General features: G+C 37.3%; 1 protein-coding gene across 4 annotated transcripts in view; it reads left to right on the forward strand.

Moving 5' to 3' along the window:
- The window catches only part of LOC145694161 (arginase-1-like), an 83565-nt gene that overhangs the window by 19968 nt on the left and 45424 nt on the right, over nucleotides 1–18173 (forward strand). For 3 of the 4 annotated variants that reach the window (XM_081770277.1, XM_081770276.1, XM_081770275.1), the window contains exon 2: nucleotides 15786–15940. In XM_081770277.1, coding sequence (XP_081626403.1) covers nucleotides 15800–15940 — 141 coding nt within the window. In that variant the 5' untranslated portion in view covers nucleotides 15786–15799. Of the gene's footprint in view, nucleotides 1–15785; nucleotides 15941–18173 lie in introns of those variants that run through there. The other variant, XM_081770278.1, reaches the window with a different exon arrangement.

The following is an 18173-nucleotide window of genomic DNA, read 5'->3' on the forward strand; positions in this document are numbered from 1 at the left end:
ATGGGGTGCTCGGTTCGATCCCAACTCGTGCCAAGTAAACTTTGTTTTGTACAAACACCGTGTGCGTGAGTTTTATCGGGATTCTCCCGGTTTCTCCCACTTTCTTCATTCCACTATTTTCATTCATTACTCATCATTACCGTCTCCTTTGGCCTCTCCGGCATAATCTTGGGACGTAAAACTTAAAGATTTCATTTCATTTGCTTTCACCAACTATACACAGCTACAGAAGCCTCGGCTGTCACTGTTGGGAGTGTAACAGAAATATTCCTTCCCCTCCCAGCGACTACTTGTACAGTAGAACATTCATTTAGTAGTTTAATGAGACTAAAAGCTAGAGGAAAAAAGACCCAGTGGACTGTGTATTGTAAAACTTTGTGTAAATTCGTCTCATATAAGGAAGAGGTAAAGCAGATAATAAAAAGAGTGTCCGGAATCGACTCCCACTACCAGTTTTATTATAAAAATATGAGTATTTGTACAAAATACTATACAATTTGGTCTCTATTTAAAAGGGTGAGTAAAAGGTAGTCTTTGACCGAGTGGTCGCAGACAGGATCTCCAACAGAGCCCCGTAGCAGGCTAAGAGGAGTGGAGTTAAGGAACCAATGCTCCGTAGCAAGCAGAGGCAGGTTAAGTTGCCAACAGAGCCCCGTAGCAGGCTAAGCGGCTGAGGTTGGGATACCCAGACAGAGCCCCGTAGCAGGCTAAGCCAGGAGATAGGATAGGCGTAGTCCCGTAGCAGACTAGAGGCCTGGGGTTAGGTTACTCCAAGAGTCCCGTAGCAGACTAGTGGAGGGTCACCAGAAAACTGGTGTCGAGTTGCCTTCGTCCATCCAATTTATAGGGTCCTTTTGGGTGGCGGTGGCGCTGCTGCTCCGATGTCGTCTTCTGCTCCGTGGGAGGGGCCAGAAGCCGTCGTCTGCATGTGATTACAGGTCCCTCTGGTGGAAGATCCTCTTGCCGAACCATGTGGTGTTGTTTGTAAACATTGAAGCGTGGAACTGCTTGTTTACGACATCACATAGGATATTACAGTATATTGTGTCCACCGAAAATATGTGCTTGTAAACAAGAAAGTTCATACATCAAGCAATTATAAGATTGGATGAGGAGGGTCATCGTCGACTAGAATTTCTGTTCAACGAACACCAATGAATGAAATGTAGGCTAAGTAGATTATTTGTGTTGTGTCTTTCCTGTCAATGCTATCGTAATTCTAATCTGTTGACTTTTTATATATGTTTACTATATAGGCTAGTTAATGAAGATATACTATGTGCTATAATAATTGATCAGTTCGCCATGAAGGATGACGTGTATACGTATTTTGATGTGAGAGTGGGATATATATATATATATATATATATTAGGGATGGCCAAAATTTTCCGGAATCCGGATTCCGGAAATTTTGTTTTCCGGAATCGGAAAATTTACTTTTCGGAATTCGTAAAAAATCCGGAATTCAGAGAATTCCGATTTTTTCTAAATTCCGGATTTTTTCCGAATGTCGGAATTTTTCTGAATTCCGGAATTTTTCCAAAATCCGGATTTTTCCGAAATCCGGAATTTTTCCGAAATCCGTAATTTTTCCGATTTTATTTTCCGGATTCCGGAAAGTAAAAATTCTGGAATTGGCCTGGCGTGGGAGACCCGGGTTCGATTCCCGGCGGGAGCTCATGTGGTTCGGATTCCACGTTAATAAGTAGGTCCACGTCTCATATAGCATCGCTGCTGAAAGGGACGCTAAACTAAAATCAACTCAACTCAACTCTGGAATTGGCCATCCCTAGCTAGTAGCTGTTAAAAGAAAAACACAATAATGAATATATATATATATACTGTATTAGTTTCTTGTAGTTGGATATGTCTTTATTACTTACGTAGACAATTGCTACTGCAGTTATTTACTGCTTTATGAGGAAGGTCTTATTTTCACACAAAAAAGTCGCCGGTATGTCTCAAACATTATCGCGTTCCCACCTACAGCTGCTCCAAAGCACTGCAAACTGCTTTTTAACCAGACGAAAGGCAGTAAAGGAAAAGAAATCTCAACAAATATTCTAATAACATTCGCTTATTGTCAACATACCTATGTACAGTAAATACAAATTTATAATTTTTGACTTTACGAAGTGTAATTGTTCAATAATTGTTCAATAATTAACATAACCAGGCATTCATTAATTTATATTAATATAATAATTAATAAAACTAATAAGCGGGTGATTGATGACTCAGTGGTAGAGTTTTCATCTATGGTATTCTAACCCAGGACATGTGGGTTTTCGATGGCTAATTTTGTGTTCGAAAATTTTCCCGGCCTACTCTTGGTTCCCTTTCTTATATTGGTTCCATCATCACTCATTAACGAATTTAGTTTATCAAAACTCTATAGCCATATATTCATTCTGTCCGTCAGTGAAACAAACAGTCTCAAGAACTAACTGATGGATTACCATCAATTTTGGCCATGATGTACAGAGTCAATAGTTAAGAATCGAGTTCCCTGATGAATGTAATATTCAAACCGGAAGTGGTACAAATCAACCATTTCCGGTTTTAACGTTAATCATTATATAGTAAATATGGTAATAGATAGCAAGAAGCGGTTTCCAGTAATCGACATATATAATATTCATGTAGATAGAATGTTACCCAATTTGTGCATCTGCTGAAAATAATGAGCTTAGGTATTTAGAGAGCATTTTCCGCTTTAGAAAATGTGTGCTTGGTAAAGAATGTAGAGAATTAGCTGAGTCAGGCACGTAGCTAGAATATGGTAATAGGAAGGAGGGTCTGTCACGAAATACTGTGGTTATTTACCAGGGGCTCAATCATTCTAAACTATTTTATTGGCAACATATATTGGTTCGGTTAGCCAAGATTTCTATTCTAATGGGAGGGATGATATGAAATACTGTGGTTACACTAGAGACCTGCACGGGCCGGGCTTGGGCTGGCCGACTCTATTATTTCTTTGGGCCGGGCCGACTCTGATTTCTCTTCAGGTCGGGCCGGGCTGGGGCCGATTAATAGCAATTCTTTAATAATTATTGACATTCGTTAAACGATAATTAGAATAAAGGCAAACTTTGAAGAAGTGTGCCCGTTAAAAATGTTACAAAATGAAACTTCGAAAATTTATCGGGCCCGGGCCGGGCTTGGGCCAAGAATTTTTAAAAACTTATCGGGCTCGGGCCGAAAATCTCCAAAACTTTTCGGGCCCGGGCTGGGCCGGGCCTACGTACATTCGGGCTGGATTGGGCTCGGGCCGAAAAATTCGGCCCGTGCAGGTCTCTAGGTTACACACCAGGGGCTCGATCAATCTAAATATTTTAGTGACAACATACCCATATTGATTGGTTAGGACAATAAAATGAGGATATGTTAGTAAGTATTTTAATAAGAAGCTATGAAGAAATCTCGAGTAAAAGAATATTAAAAAGTATTGAATAATATAGTCTTCCGAGGTCATTCGAACGGTGTCGAGAATTTTGCGCCTGGGAAATTTGCGTCCTACCTCAAGAACAGGGAAAATTGCGCCTGCGATGTACCTCCACCGGGAAGTTTGAGCCCTGCGAAATAAAAGAACCTATTCGAGCTTACGCATTTGCTCGGAGGGGCTGACATTACAGCATAAACAATCCTGCCCCCACAACCATGCCATTTGTGATTTATTTTCATTGTGGCTATATAAGGGGAGAATAAACTTCAATATAAGCCAAAAGAACACAACGGATCAACGCAATCACTGCTTCTTTCCGAGATGATTTTGGGGGAACACTGGCCTCCCCAGAGCTCTCAGAGTGTCCCCTCGGAGGAGACCAAAATAATACGTGTATAATATAATAATAAATAGAATAGTACCAGCAGTGACCCCTCTCCGGAATACTAAGTGTGCCCCCCGGAACATTTTTTCTGAAAGAACGACTGAACGCAATTGTGTGTTTGAAGTGTAATTCCAGCAAGTAAACACACTGTACATAGTTTTCTTGATAATATTACTGAACTGACTTTACATTTTCTTTTCTATATTTTGTGTCCTGAAAAGCCAAACAACTCGCAAGGATTGTGAACAGAGATATCTGGGTAGAGCCAAACAACCTTTTGTAGATTAAATTATACTCTTTGATTATATTAATAAATAATTATATATCAGTCATTTATACTTTTATTGTAAATTTTGTAGTATAATGAAAAATTGTATTTGTATGGATTGCCCTTTAGTGAACTAAAATTGTATTCTTTTCATTTGTTCGGAATATTATAACGGATGGAGTAACTCACTGAGACGATGAGAGGCAAGCCTAGTTCAAGTGTGAGTGGAAGTTACTTTACACAATACAAAAATAAGTTGAATTGTAGGGCTCTAACATCCCAGTGCAAATATATAGCCGGCGCATTTTCCCCTCTTTTTGGGGTAGGGCGCAAACATCCCAGTGCAAATATATTGCGAGCGCATTTTCCCCTATTTTTGTGGTAGGGCGCAAATTTCCAGGGCGCTAAATTTTCGCATTCAAGGAAAATATAATGTCCGTGAAGTTGACAAGCCACTTATGTCAGACCCCAATTTCGACTCTAAACGTCGCTAGTGCTACGTTAGTGTTCGATAGTAACGCAAATCAATAGTACAACACAGATAACGTGTGCTTTTTAAATAATGGATATAACTGCATGCCAACACGCCCACTTCTAAGAATCATCTCAAAAATGAGGTTAACCGTTAGAGCAAGTAAGTGCTCATTAGTGCCATTAACATTAACGTTAATGCCTCCATCGTACGGCTCTTTGACTAATAATAACACCACGCTCTTTGCTAGAGTCTCAGTGCGTCCCTATATTCTCGCGAACATAATGCGCAATGTGGATGTCCCCTGACGTGCCCAAGTTAGTTACTTTTTTTTTTTGCAACTATTGTTTATCTGTTATTGTTTATTGTTAGTCTGCAGAGTAGTCCTTACATTAATGTGCCATTGTCCTTGATAATCATTGCGTATTTACAAGCAGTTTGTTATTACTGTTAGAAGATATCAAAAAACAACAGATAAAATCTACTACTTAACGGTTCATATTTTTCTTTTACAGTACATAAGCGATTAATAATAATAATAATAATAATAATAATAATAATAATAATAATAATAATAATAATAATAATAATAATAATAATAATAATAATTCCAGCATAAAAGTTATCAATTCCATCACACTGGCAACAAGCGACGCATATTTTAACTTCATAAAAATTCGTTTCTCACGATTTTCTGGAAAACTACGTATGATAACATCTTTATTATGTCAAGTTGTTTACCTCAGTGTGATATATGTCTTGCCTCTGGACAATATCACAGTAAAACAAAAATTAAATATTAGGAGTACATCGTACTTTTGAACTACATCTCATTAACCACGGGAAGATTGAGTAGTGTATACTTTAGGATGTAAGTTTCAGCTTAACTTGCATCATACATGCTTAGGATTACAAAAAGGAAATTTGTTCGTTTGCATTTGAACAAAATTCTTAGGATTACAAAAAGAAAAAATAATTTTTCCGAATTCCGGAAATTTTCCGAAATCCGGATTTTTTCCGAATTCCGGAATTTTTCCGAAATCGGATTTTTTTCAAATTCCGGAATTTTTCCGAAATCCGGAATTCTCCGATTTTACTTTCCGGAAAGTAAAAATTCCGGAATTGGCCATCCCTAATATATATATATATATATATATATATATATATATATATATATATATATATATATATATATATATATATATATATATATATATATATATATATATATATATATGTATGTAAGTGTGTGTGTGTCTTGCCCCTCCTTGGAAAAAACCTGTGGGCGCCCATGATATAGACGCTAAAACACTATATTCTCTATACGAAACATATGTCCTGTGAGATATATAAAGGTAACAAAGAAAGTTCTGTCGCTTTTTGTGGAGGTCTGTGCTCAATTGGTCGTTAACACCGTGAGTTGAATGCGAATGGAGAAAACGCGAAGGTCAGATGTGGGTGTGGGTATCTCCAATATTCTACCTACTTGTGGCAGTTCAGTTACAACGTGAACTTGTGTAAGGACAAAGTGAATATAGAACCTCCACAGAGCGTCATAAGGGCGTGTATGCTGTACGAGTTCAAACTTGGGTCAAACGCCACTGCATCGGGGCGGAAGATATCTCAAGGCCTTTCGTGACGGTGTCGTGATTACGCAGACAGTCCAAGGGTGGTTTAGAAAGTTTAAGAACGGTGACAAAACACTCACGAAAGACCACCACGTGCCGGAAGACCAACAATTGTACAGAATTAAGATCTTCAGGTAGCAATTGAGGCGAACAGTGGAGAGAGGAGGAACTGGGGCTAACATTCAATGTGAGTGGAGAAACCATTCAGCAGCATTTCCATCAACTTGGGAAGCACTACAAGTTGAGTCTATGGGTCCCACATGATTTTTACTCCGGTCCAGAAGGCTACGCGAGCAGACACCTGTGTTTCTTTGCTGACTCGTCTAAGGAAAAATCCATTTCTGGACAGGATGTTGACATGTTATGAGAAGTGGGTCCTGTACGAAGCTCCACGGTGTCGTCATCATTGGTTAAAATCCCATGAACTGGTTCCAAAACAGCTGAAACTAGTAATGCAGCAGAAAGTCCTGTGTGTTTGGTGGACTGCTCGCGACATCGTGCATCGGGAACTGCTACCGGTTGGTCAGGGTAGAACATCAATGTGACTGTGTACTGTCAGCAGTTGAGTAGTGTTCAAGAAAAACTCAAAAGCCTGGAGCCAGCACTTGTCAATCGCTAAGGGGTTCTCCCGTTACGGGACAACGCTAAGCCCCACATGGATAGAATGACCCGGGACACCATCCTACGCCTTGGATGGGAAACACTATTGCATCCGCCATACTTTTCGGACATTGCACCGTCCGATTATCACCTGTTCCATTCCTTGGACACTCACCTTAGAGAACTCCAGTTCAACTCCGTAGTAGAGGTGCGAAATGCGCTTGATGCCTTCTTCGCTTCACGGCAAACCAAGTTCTACCGCGAAGGAATCCATGCCCATCCCGAACGTTGGCAGAAGGTCGTTCATACTGATGGGTAATACTTTTGATCTTCCAGGTACGTCTTAGGTGTCATATCGATGCTCTAAGGTGATAGGTCAAAAAGCGGCAGAACTTTCTTCGTTACTTTTATACATACTATATAAAACTACTGTATAAGTTCTAGTATCTCGAGTTCGTCAGAATCTCAAAATTCCTTCAGATTATTGCTCATTTTGGTCTAGTTTACAAAATATATAAAAATCAAATGGGGTCTTTTTGCTTCCGTGGTCACTTTATGTTCGAACATTTGGAGTTCCGAAATTCGGAATGTCAAAATTCCTTAAGATTCGTGTTCCTCGTGGTCTACAAAATATATAAAAATCAGGTGGGGTCCATTTTTTTTCCATGGTCACTTTATGTTCAAATATCTCGAGTTCCGACATTCGAAATGTCAAAATTCCTTCAGATTCGTGTTCTTCGTGGTCTAATTTACAAAATATATGCAGGGGTCCAGTTTGCTTCCCTGCAGCCGAAAAGTACATTGGAAGTGTCCAGAGATGGAGTGGGTCAGTGGGTCAAGTTTTCTGGGTGGGTCAACAGCATGTGACCCATTGTGACCCACCACCCACCGTGACCCACTGCGACCCACCACCCACCATGACCCACTGTGACCCACCACCCACTATGACCCACTGCGACCCACCACCCACCGTGACCCACTGTGATCCACCACCCACCGTGACCCACTGCGATCCACCGACACAGTATGATCTACCGACCCACTCTGCTCACTGCACTGTAGACAGTATCTTCTGAAGACTGATAAATTTGTCTTCGTTTTACTTTCAAGACCTTCATTTCCACTTGTTTCTGTCTACTTACCTGAGGTGAGTATATCTAACCAAGTGAAAAAAGAACTTCAGGCACTTTTGGATATTTATATTTTTAATAGTAATAATAGCAATAGGGCTTACACTACTACTTGGCTTTCGAGACCTGTGGGTTTTTAGAGCTAACTACTGGAAAAAATACATCTTTGAATCACTGTAATATATAAATTATTATATAAAAAAAACTGAATGTAACTATGTGTGTCTGATCATCACGGTCAAATTGCAAAGTCAAATGAAATTATTTTTGGTATATAGTTAGGCCTTAATCCAAATTGGGATGTTCTATTGTTTTTATTATAATGCATATTATCGTAAGGAGGTAGTGAGGATCCGAATTTTTGCGGAAAAAAATGAGTATCTCGCAAGCCGTTAAACTTACAGAGATGAAATTCAGTGTATTAACTCTTTACTGAAAATAAACAGTGTGTATTCTAGCATTTTTTAAAATTCTCCTTTATGTGGGGGGGGGGGACTTTCTATATATGGACAATTGGTAGTGAGTTCGTTTGTAAGAATGATCGAAAACGATCGATGTTATTTAAGAAAAAAAAATTAGAAACAAAAAATACAGTGCTTGGCTTCGTATATCCATTGCTTTCTGTTATAATAATTGCTCAAGATTATGTTTATTATTTGGAGCGCTTACAGCACAGGGCAATCAACCCATAAAGTTGTGAGAAAAATAGGCATAAAATTTGTATTGTAAGCTTAATTACACGGAAATTTGAAGTTTGGATTGTACGCATAATTGTATGGAAAATTTTACACTTTCTCTCCCTTTATGTTGGTCTACTTACTTTGATTTGGAACTTTGTAATTTCATCTTTTTTTTTCCACTGAAAAGTATTGATAATTCAACAAGGAAATAATTATACTATGATAATTTAATTGGAATTCATCGTAATTTGGCACATGGCAAACAGCAGTGTGGTAATTGAAGTTGAAGAAGAAGGGAAATTATCATTCAACTCTGAACACTTTCCAGGAACCTCGTTCCCTTTCGCTTTCTAGACGGGGGAGGGAACTTGGTAATGGCATCAAACCTTCATGTGTAATTACAAAAATTAAATTTATAAACAAATAAGAAATCATCAGTTTATCAGGCTTTAATTGATAATTTATTCACAAGATTCCCTATCAAAGGCGTGGTAGATGAAGTTTCATTTCTACATAGGTCGACATTGCCAACTGACATGGTCGATATGGAAAAGATGTATGGTGATAGAGAGATGATACTTCTTGCTGAGTATTTCAAACCTAACCAAGAAAAATCCTTATCAGACTTAAGTCTAACAAGTACATTGTCGATGAGAAGTTGCAGAAATCGGGTAGAAATATTATCAATTTCCACGACAGAGTGCGAACGGGAATTTCCCCTTATGAATTTACAGATGACTAATATTAGAAATACACTAAGTGCTCAAACATTGTCTAGCTTGTTGCTCATCAATGTTAATGGCCCACCGCTAGACAAGCTCAAAGTAGACGAGCTAGTTATTTCTTGGCTGAAGGATGGACATCATTCCACTGTGGATGATTTACCACGAAAAAGTTACCAACAGGAAATAAATCCGATTTCAGATTTGTTTTAAGGTGGAAAATTACGTGTTACGGAAAATGTATACTTGTATTACTAATGGCTTATTTGTGTTATTCAATTTTGTACCTAATTTTTAGTAAGTCTCTTCTTTGCTTTAGGTAAACTACTTTGAATAAATATTCATAATAATTGCAATTATGCATATTTGTAACTTCAATTTAACGTGGTGTTTTAGTGATTACACAAATTACAATTATGAGCATACTTCATGGAGATGCTCTCACAGAGGGTAACCGAGCACCTTTATACCGTATGAACAACTGATTTTTCAAGTCTTTTGTGAGAAAAATACTGTGAACTGAAAAACCATAACCTTTTTCATATTGTACAGGGGTATTTTTCTGCGAATAGAAGTTTCTTGTGGAATGCGTTCAGAAATTAACACTTGCAAGAATACTCTCTTAGTACAAGTATATTTTAGGCACACACTAATTTCCCCCCACCTTGAACTGTTTCAATTTCCTCACTGACAAACACTTTACCATTTTATACCTTAGGTCAGATCCACTGTTATTGTAACAGAGTGGTGCTTGAGCGATTGACTAGAAATTCAAACTCCAATTAGTGACAATTTCACAGTCTTGTTTTATTACAAGTGTAAACTCTTTAGTCAGTTTAGAAGAGGCAGTGGATCGTGTTCAGAGTTGATGACGATGGATTTTGGTGAGTCAGAGTAGGTCAAAGTGGATGAGAGTGGTTCATAGTGGGTGGTGGGTCAGAGTGGGTCACCGTGGGTGGTGGGTCATGGTGGGTCACAGTGGGTCATGGGTGGTGGGTCAGAGTGGGTCATGGTGGGTGGTGGGTCAGTGGGTCGTGGGTCACGGTGGGTGGTGGGTCAGTGGGTCGTGGGTGAAGTTTTCATTGACCCACGCCAACTCTGGAAGTGTCATCGAAAAAATAACTAAAAAAAAGTGCGAAGGATCCCAGGTCAGTATTTGTAACACACAAGTTCACATCAGTCCGTATGGTTTAGAACCCGCCACTTTTCTGATTTTAAAATATGGCAATCCGAATTTAGCTGTGACTTGTACACCCATCGAACTATCCCTTTCCCGCAGTGCTGCACATATAACCGTAACAGTCTTGGAGCAAATAAAAAAAAAAATTAAAACACACATATAAATCAGTACAATTGTCTCGATCAATAGATGCTTTCACAATTGTTAAAAGGAGTATTTAAAAACAGCAAACATTGTTTCTGCTTTGAAAAGGACAAACATGGTTTCGCTTATAAACCCGCATACACGGTTTCGGGCGGCTTTCGCTTTCGAAAAGAGCTTTTGCGGTTTCGGTTTCGAAAACCGCATTTACGGTTTCGGTTTTAGAAACCGTTTTTGCGGTTTCGGTTTTGAAAACCGTTTTAGCGGTTACGGTTTTGGAAACCGTTTTAGTAGTTTCGGTTTTGAAAACCGCTTTTTCGGTTTCAGTTTTGAAAACCGTTTCTGCGGTTTCGGTTTTGAAAACCGCTTTTCGATTTCGGTTTTGAAAACCGTTTTTGCGGTTTCGGTTTTGAAAACCGCAAATGTCACAAAAATTCGACAGCACTACTTATTATCAATGATACCTACTACAACTTCTTCTTCTTCTTCTTCTTCTTATTATTATTATTATAACAATATTGTGTATAAATATGAAAGATAGGTGCTTTGTATCTGAATACTAAAAGAAAAAAAATACTTGACTGGTGACCTTGGTCGTCAAGAAGCCTTCAGCAGGCAAGGGCATCGTCTACGAGGTTCTGGGTTTGAGTTCCGAAGGAATAAGCATTCGAGCTCGAGCCAAAAATGTTCAAAGTTAAAAAGGGCCGATCAAACATATTCAAAACTGTTCACACCGGGTTTAGAGGTGACGACGGCTCCAGGGCTTGGCTCACAGCTCATTTACTATTGAGCCGAACCGAAAAGTAAGTCGAGTCAAGAGCTCACCCAACCGAGCCAGCTCGAGCCGATGGCTCACCTGAGCTGAACCGAATCGAATCAATGGCTTATCCGAACCGGTTCTCTCAAGCCAACGGCTCAATTGAGCAGAACGGATTGTTCGTTCCAATGAAGCAGGTTCGAGCTGTTCTCTTAGTTGAACCGAGACGAGCCCCTTGACATCACTACCTGCGTTGCGCTTCTGCTTGAGCTAAAAAACTCGACTGTGCAAGTCTCAGCCTTGATCATAAGAACTGCAGTATAATTATACTTATATTGTTGCTCACGCCATTTGAAGCTGCCTTGTTATAAAAATCTACGGTTGTCTCGTTATCGAGATGAATCGAGATGCGAGCAGTGTCCCCTTTCGTGAGCAACACTAATATATTCCACATTACTGCTTGTATTTATCATGGCTTTCGTTTTCCAGTCTAATTAGGCCATTATTTCAAAACGTGCTGAACGAGTGAGCTATTTATCAAACTTGACACGACTCGAAACTCGACCTCAGAAACAGTGACTCGACTCGGAACTCGACTCAAGAAAATTAATTTTGACTCGACTCGAAACGCGAATCAAATTCTTGTCGAGTCGGTTTTAGCTTAACTCGTGCCCATCCCTAGCCTTTAGTAAAGCAGAGGTGTATGGAAGGGTGGGTTTGGGGTTTAAACCTCCCTTGAGAAAGATATTATGGAAAAAAGAAACAGTTAAAATATGTTTGTTCCAGAAGTAAATGAAATTGAGAGTTTTAAGCTTCCTTGAAAAAAGAAATTAACAGAGAAATAGAAATAATATCAATAGTGTAACCCTCACTACCGTGTAATTTTCTGTAAGAGATATACATGCTAATAAGCCATTTTCGAGGATTCTCTACATACTATGAATCTCAAAAACTCATCTGCATCTTAGGCACCTTAACTTTGTGTGCTGATCGTCTGCCTCCTTTGTGGTTCTTCATTTTTCATTGGGTTACACTGGATTGCTAACTACCTGTACATTAAAATTTTACATGATCTACAGCAGAGACGTAGCTAGGGAGAGGCACGGGAGGCACCGGCCCCCAAATCTTGGTTTGGCTCCCTCAAATATTTATTTAAAAATATGTTACAAATTGTTTTTGTCCGACAATAAATGAAAAAAATATCCATAATAAACTGAAATTATTCGTACTTCTAAGAAAAGGTTATTTTTTAAAACCCATTTATAGGCTATTTCTTAAACATTAAGTGAACGATAATGTGAGTATAAGACCAGTAACTATGGGGCTGGGAGTCGTCATTTTTAACATTGCTAGGTTCTTCCAGCCCATAGTGATTCCAGCCTTATAGTCGCCTTGAGGTGCCAAGGGCTAAAAATCTATGCGAATGCACTTTTTATAACCGACTAACAAGTAAAGGGTCCAAATGGATGAGTTGAGATGCAGGATGTGACATAGTGCAACCGATAGAATATGTGAAAATATTTTTATGTGCAAAATTATAGCGGCTGAGCGCCATAAGGAACGGAGGGAGTCAAATTTGGTGGGAGAAGGGCTGCGTTATGTTATAGAAATATATCAAATAAACTGTTGAATCGTAAAAATAGTGAAAGATAGACAATTCAAACAGTGGTAGTTTCACATATTGACAAGAGAAAAGTGGGCAAAGTACATCAGGAACATCCTCCGCTATTTTGCAATCCGTCATTTTGAAATATGTGATTTTTTTTTTTTTTTGAAATGGAAAGGTACTCACGTGATATATCAATTAGGGCCAACATGTTCTTAAACAGTCAATTATGAACTTTAGTGATCGTTATCTGTACTTATTTGGAAAATTTAGGACCATCTTTATAGTTATTTACGAAAATTTAGGAGAATGATGACAACACTGTGAACGAGTTTCTCAGAAAATTCTGCAAGGAAAATATATCTGTAATTGGTGGCATTTAAGCATGTCATCCTAAAACAAAACTGTTCTTGATGGAGGTGGCAATGGAAGAGTTTGCTACGCAATTCGAAATAGACTTTCCTGAATATGAATTCGTTATTGTAAAAATTACGTAGAATCTCTTATGGAGAAAGATTTTACAAATATCTCGTACCTGTTCTGCCCAAGGCAATTTTCCCCCAAATTACGAATTTGCTGGAAATAGTCTTGACGCTACCTGTGTTATCAGCTTCTTGTAAGTGTTCTTTCAGCGCGCATAAGACTCTCAAATCCAGTGGCGTATTTACAACTTTGTTTCGGGGGCTTTGCTAACTTTAGTCCTGGAAACATGAAAATTCTGCAAGATATGTAATTTACTTTAATATAGTAAATAAAATTTCGTGTGGAGGGCTTAAGCCTAGAGCCCCCCTAAATACGCCACTGATTAAATCATATCTTCGTTGTAAGTCTGGTCAGGACAGAACATCAGCATTAGCCGCACTTGAAATAGAACAAGAGATAGCCTCTAAGCTTGAAGAAGATAAAATTATTGACCAAGGCCTATTCAGAAAGTCGTCGCAGATGCGCTACAGTTTGTGTCCAGCAAGTAATTTGTAAATGCAATGTGGCAGAACCTTGTCAGATGGATGCAAGAACAGCATTAAAAGTGGTGGTGTAATATTAGACCAATTTTTTACCAATTATTATTTTATATGTACTTCGTTGATTAGATTTTTTATGCTTACGGACGTTCAAGTATTGTAGGCCTCTTTAATATTCATATGTTTGAGACGCACGGAAGACGTTAACGATTTTGTGAACAATAAAAATGTATATGAAGGAACTCAAGATCTTTAATAAATGCTAAAGCTTGTTAATGCTTATTAAATTTACACGATAGTCAGTTGAAATTATATTGAAGTTTATTAGTCTAGTATAGGCTATAATGTTTCTTTAACTATGTAGAATATAACATTTTAACGCAAAAATGTGTCTTGAGAGCTTGTGTGTTCAGTTTAGGTAACCTCATGGAAGTCATGTCACTTTTTTTTTTTTTAGGGTAGTTAATGTATTACTTGTTACCTATTACTTACTATATTGTTTGTAGCTATTTTCTCAAGCTACAAAGTATATAAAGGTACAAGGCAAAAATGTACAGTATATACAGGGTGTTTCAAAACAACACCGACAACGTTTGGGAGGTTATTCCTGACATCAAGATAAGGCAAAAAGTATAGACCAACCTGGGTGCACAAATGCTTCCTTTCGAAGTTATAGGCTGCCGAAAATAAATTTTGAAGGTCTATAGCTAAAAAACTATGCGACCTACCGTAGACGGTTCAAGACTTCACTTAGGAACTAGTATGTGCTCTAAACAAATATCCAAGTTTCAGAATCCTGCGGTACTTCCACAACAATTTTTATAGAGGGAGTTTGGTTACGTGCATATAATCTGAATTACTCACGAACTACATCTATAAAAATTGTTGTGGAAGTACCACAGGATTCTGAAACTTGGGCATATAGTAGTTCCTAAGTGAAGTCTTGACCCGACTACTGTAGCTCCCGTAGTAATGGAGCTATGGACCTTCAAAGTTCTTTTTTTTTCATATTTTTGGCAGCCTATAACTCCGAAAGAAAGCATTTGTGCACCCAGGTATGTGTATACTTTTTGTCTTATCTTGGTGTCAGGAATCACCTCCCAAACGTTGTCAATGCTGTTTTGAAACACCCTGTATAAATGTATCAAAAAGTATTTATATGAAGTATTGCGTTTCTTAATGTTCTAGTTGGATGTCCTTGCATAAGTAAACAACTATTGATACATAGTTTTTAAATTATCGTTTCATTATCGCATTTCGTAGGGGAGGTTCACTTTTCTTTTCTAACCCCCGAAAGAGTAGTTAAAGTTTAATTTAAAACAATTTATTGGTGAGTTCTCCATACGATGTTTTCGTGTATATATATGTTATTTCATTTGCAAATATAGCCCTCGCAAACGCAGAACTCTGGCTACGTCCCTGATCTACAGTAAATCAGTGCCATTACTTGTTTTTAGCATTAGATATCTACCCTTTAAAAATGACAAAGAAATGGCTACGTTAAATACAACAAATATTACTTTTATTTAGTGAGGGTATTTATTAATAGTAAAAATATATGATGAAGGGTTTTAAAATACATTGTTTGAAGTCAATTCTTATAAAAATATCTTAAGACTTTATGTACTCAAAGGAATAAAAAAGATATGTAAAGCATTCTCTTTATCGTTGAACGGGATTATCCAATGACGATTTTTAAAATTTTTTGCAGCTTTCTTCCCAGAGTTTTTAAAATGTGAATTGCTCTAGATAATGCGTGGTTACATGTTACGATAATTTATATTTGACATTCTATACTTTTACAGGTCTGGATTTAGGGATGTTGCGCCTTGTACCAACTGTAGTGCAGAAGATTTCCAGAAACCTTTTATTCCAAAGCACGAGGGAAGCACATGATCAATGTAAGAGTAAATCTGCAGTTCAGTTGGGTGTGCTCGGTGTACCATTGTACCTAGGTCAGGCAAGTGTATAACGACTCTATAGAAAAGCGTCGTCAACCTGGTTCGTCTTGTAAAATATCATTTACGAAGCGATAATTACTTTTCTTTATGCAAAAATCAACTCAGATATTCAAAGATTATTAGTCTCACCTTTATTGCTTGATATGTCTTAAATATTCTTTTTAAGACCGTAAAATACATAAATTTACTCGACTAGGTCAACACATAACATGTACATAGCCACAACTATCCCATAATAATCTCTTACATATATTAAAAACATTCTTCTTTTCTGTTAATTTAAAATGAACATTCTACTAAGTATATTACATATTTATGAGCACTTTTTGCCCACGGTACAGGTAAATATTATACAAACTAAAGTATTTCGTTATAGAAAATGTCGCCCGACAAAGGGACTGAATATAAAAGTCATGAGTAGGCTTGGCTTTTATATTCAAGAACCACTGGTCTGATTAGATTAATGTTCGTACATTACATATGTTCTTTATATTTTGATCACACCTCGTATATATCTTCATTATTTTTTGGTTAACCCTCATATATATATAAAATATTAGTTATTATCATTCACATAAATACATTTACAATAAATCTTTGATTTCATTAATATTTCTCTTTTATTACATTATTATTTATTCTTTATCATTAAAAAAACATCGTCGCTTAGGAATATAATTAACGAGGGTGAAACACAAATTATCAAGATTACTAGTTTCGATCATTATTACAAACGATGATGTGACAAATAATATTTGTTCTTTTCGGGCGCATTGTATAACAAATAAGTTAGATGTTGCAATTGTAATGTATACATAGTAGCACTAAGATGTCCAAAATAAAGAAGAATTTCACTCAAGGTAGTCATTGAATAATTGATTTTATAGAATGGATCTTATTCTTAACATAATCTTTGATAATTAAACACAAATCAATCTGATATAAAATAATTTTTGCCTTTAACTAATTATAAATTGAATTATGATTCTTCACATTAATAAGAAAGAATAAAAATTAAACATAACCTACGTTTGAATAATCAAATGGAAGTAAATAAATTTATTTTACAGAAACAAAAGACACCTTTTTGTTATTAAATAAACACATTTTTCATTACTATTGTTATTTTTCATTCTTATTTATTTGATCAAGAATGTTGGGTGCTACTAACTCTTTAACTAGATGCATCCATTTTTCCTTTGTATACGGAGTAGGCTTCCAAACCTTTAACTCATCTATGTTGCGAAGTCCAATTGACATCCCCGTTTTAGCGTTTAACAATTCGAAGACTTTAGGATTTATCTCCTTAAAACATAAATAAGGACCTGAGAAAATGTCACAAAATTTGTAGATTTTCTTTAACAACATATTACTCTGCGGATGTTGTTTAACGAAAACTAAATCGTTGACCTTGATCCGATATTTTCCTTCTTGTAACGACTCTACTTGCGAATTACGTTTCAAAAACTTGTTGTGTCTTCGGATCTTAACCATGTTCACTAAATTGGATGAGTCTATAATTGTCGAATCTTCTAATTTGACATCAAAATGTTGTTCCACAGGGAAAATTACATCAGAGCCATTATGCACCTTGGCCGGAGACACACCTAAAGTGTCTGATATAGAATGGTTCAAAAGGTACGTAATTTGGTTGACATGCTTAATCCATTCAGCATGTTTATCCTTACAAAAGTGCCGAAACAACATACCGAAATTGCGATGTACATTTTCTACTACGGAGCTACTTGGGTGGTACGGAGTCACAAAATGAATTTTAATGTTGGCCTTATTCATGGCTTTGAGAAACACATCACTTTTGAATTGTGAGCCGTTATCGCATAATATATGCTCGATAGGGCCACAATGTGGAATATATACATTTAGAATTTTATTCACTATAGCAGCGGAGGTTGCTTTGCGCAAGGGGTAGGCTACCACATATCGTGAAAAGATATCCATTGTTGTTAACAAATAAACTTCTCCAGTAGCTGCTCTGGGTAACGGTCCATATAAATCAATCGATAGGAATGAATGTGGTCTCTCCGGTGTTATTGAAAGCATTGGTTTTTGTATAGCCTGATAATTATGCTTAATTTGCATACACTCGATACAGTCATTGATATAATTTTTGACCTGAGCTCGCATTCCTTTCCAATAAAAAGATTTATTAATCAAGGCACATACCTTTACATACCCAAAATGTCCAAAATCGTCATGGTAGGCCTTTAAGAT

This window comes from Thermobia domestica, chromosome 9, assembly GCF_964235325.1.
Source record: "Thermobia domestica chromosome 9, izTheDome1.hap1.1, whole genome shotgun sequence".
In the NCBI taxonomy this organism is placed as follows: Eukaryota; Metazoa; Arthropoda; class Insecta; order Zygentoma; family Lepismatidae; genus Thermobia; species Thermobia domestica.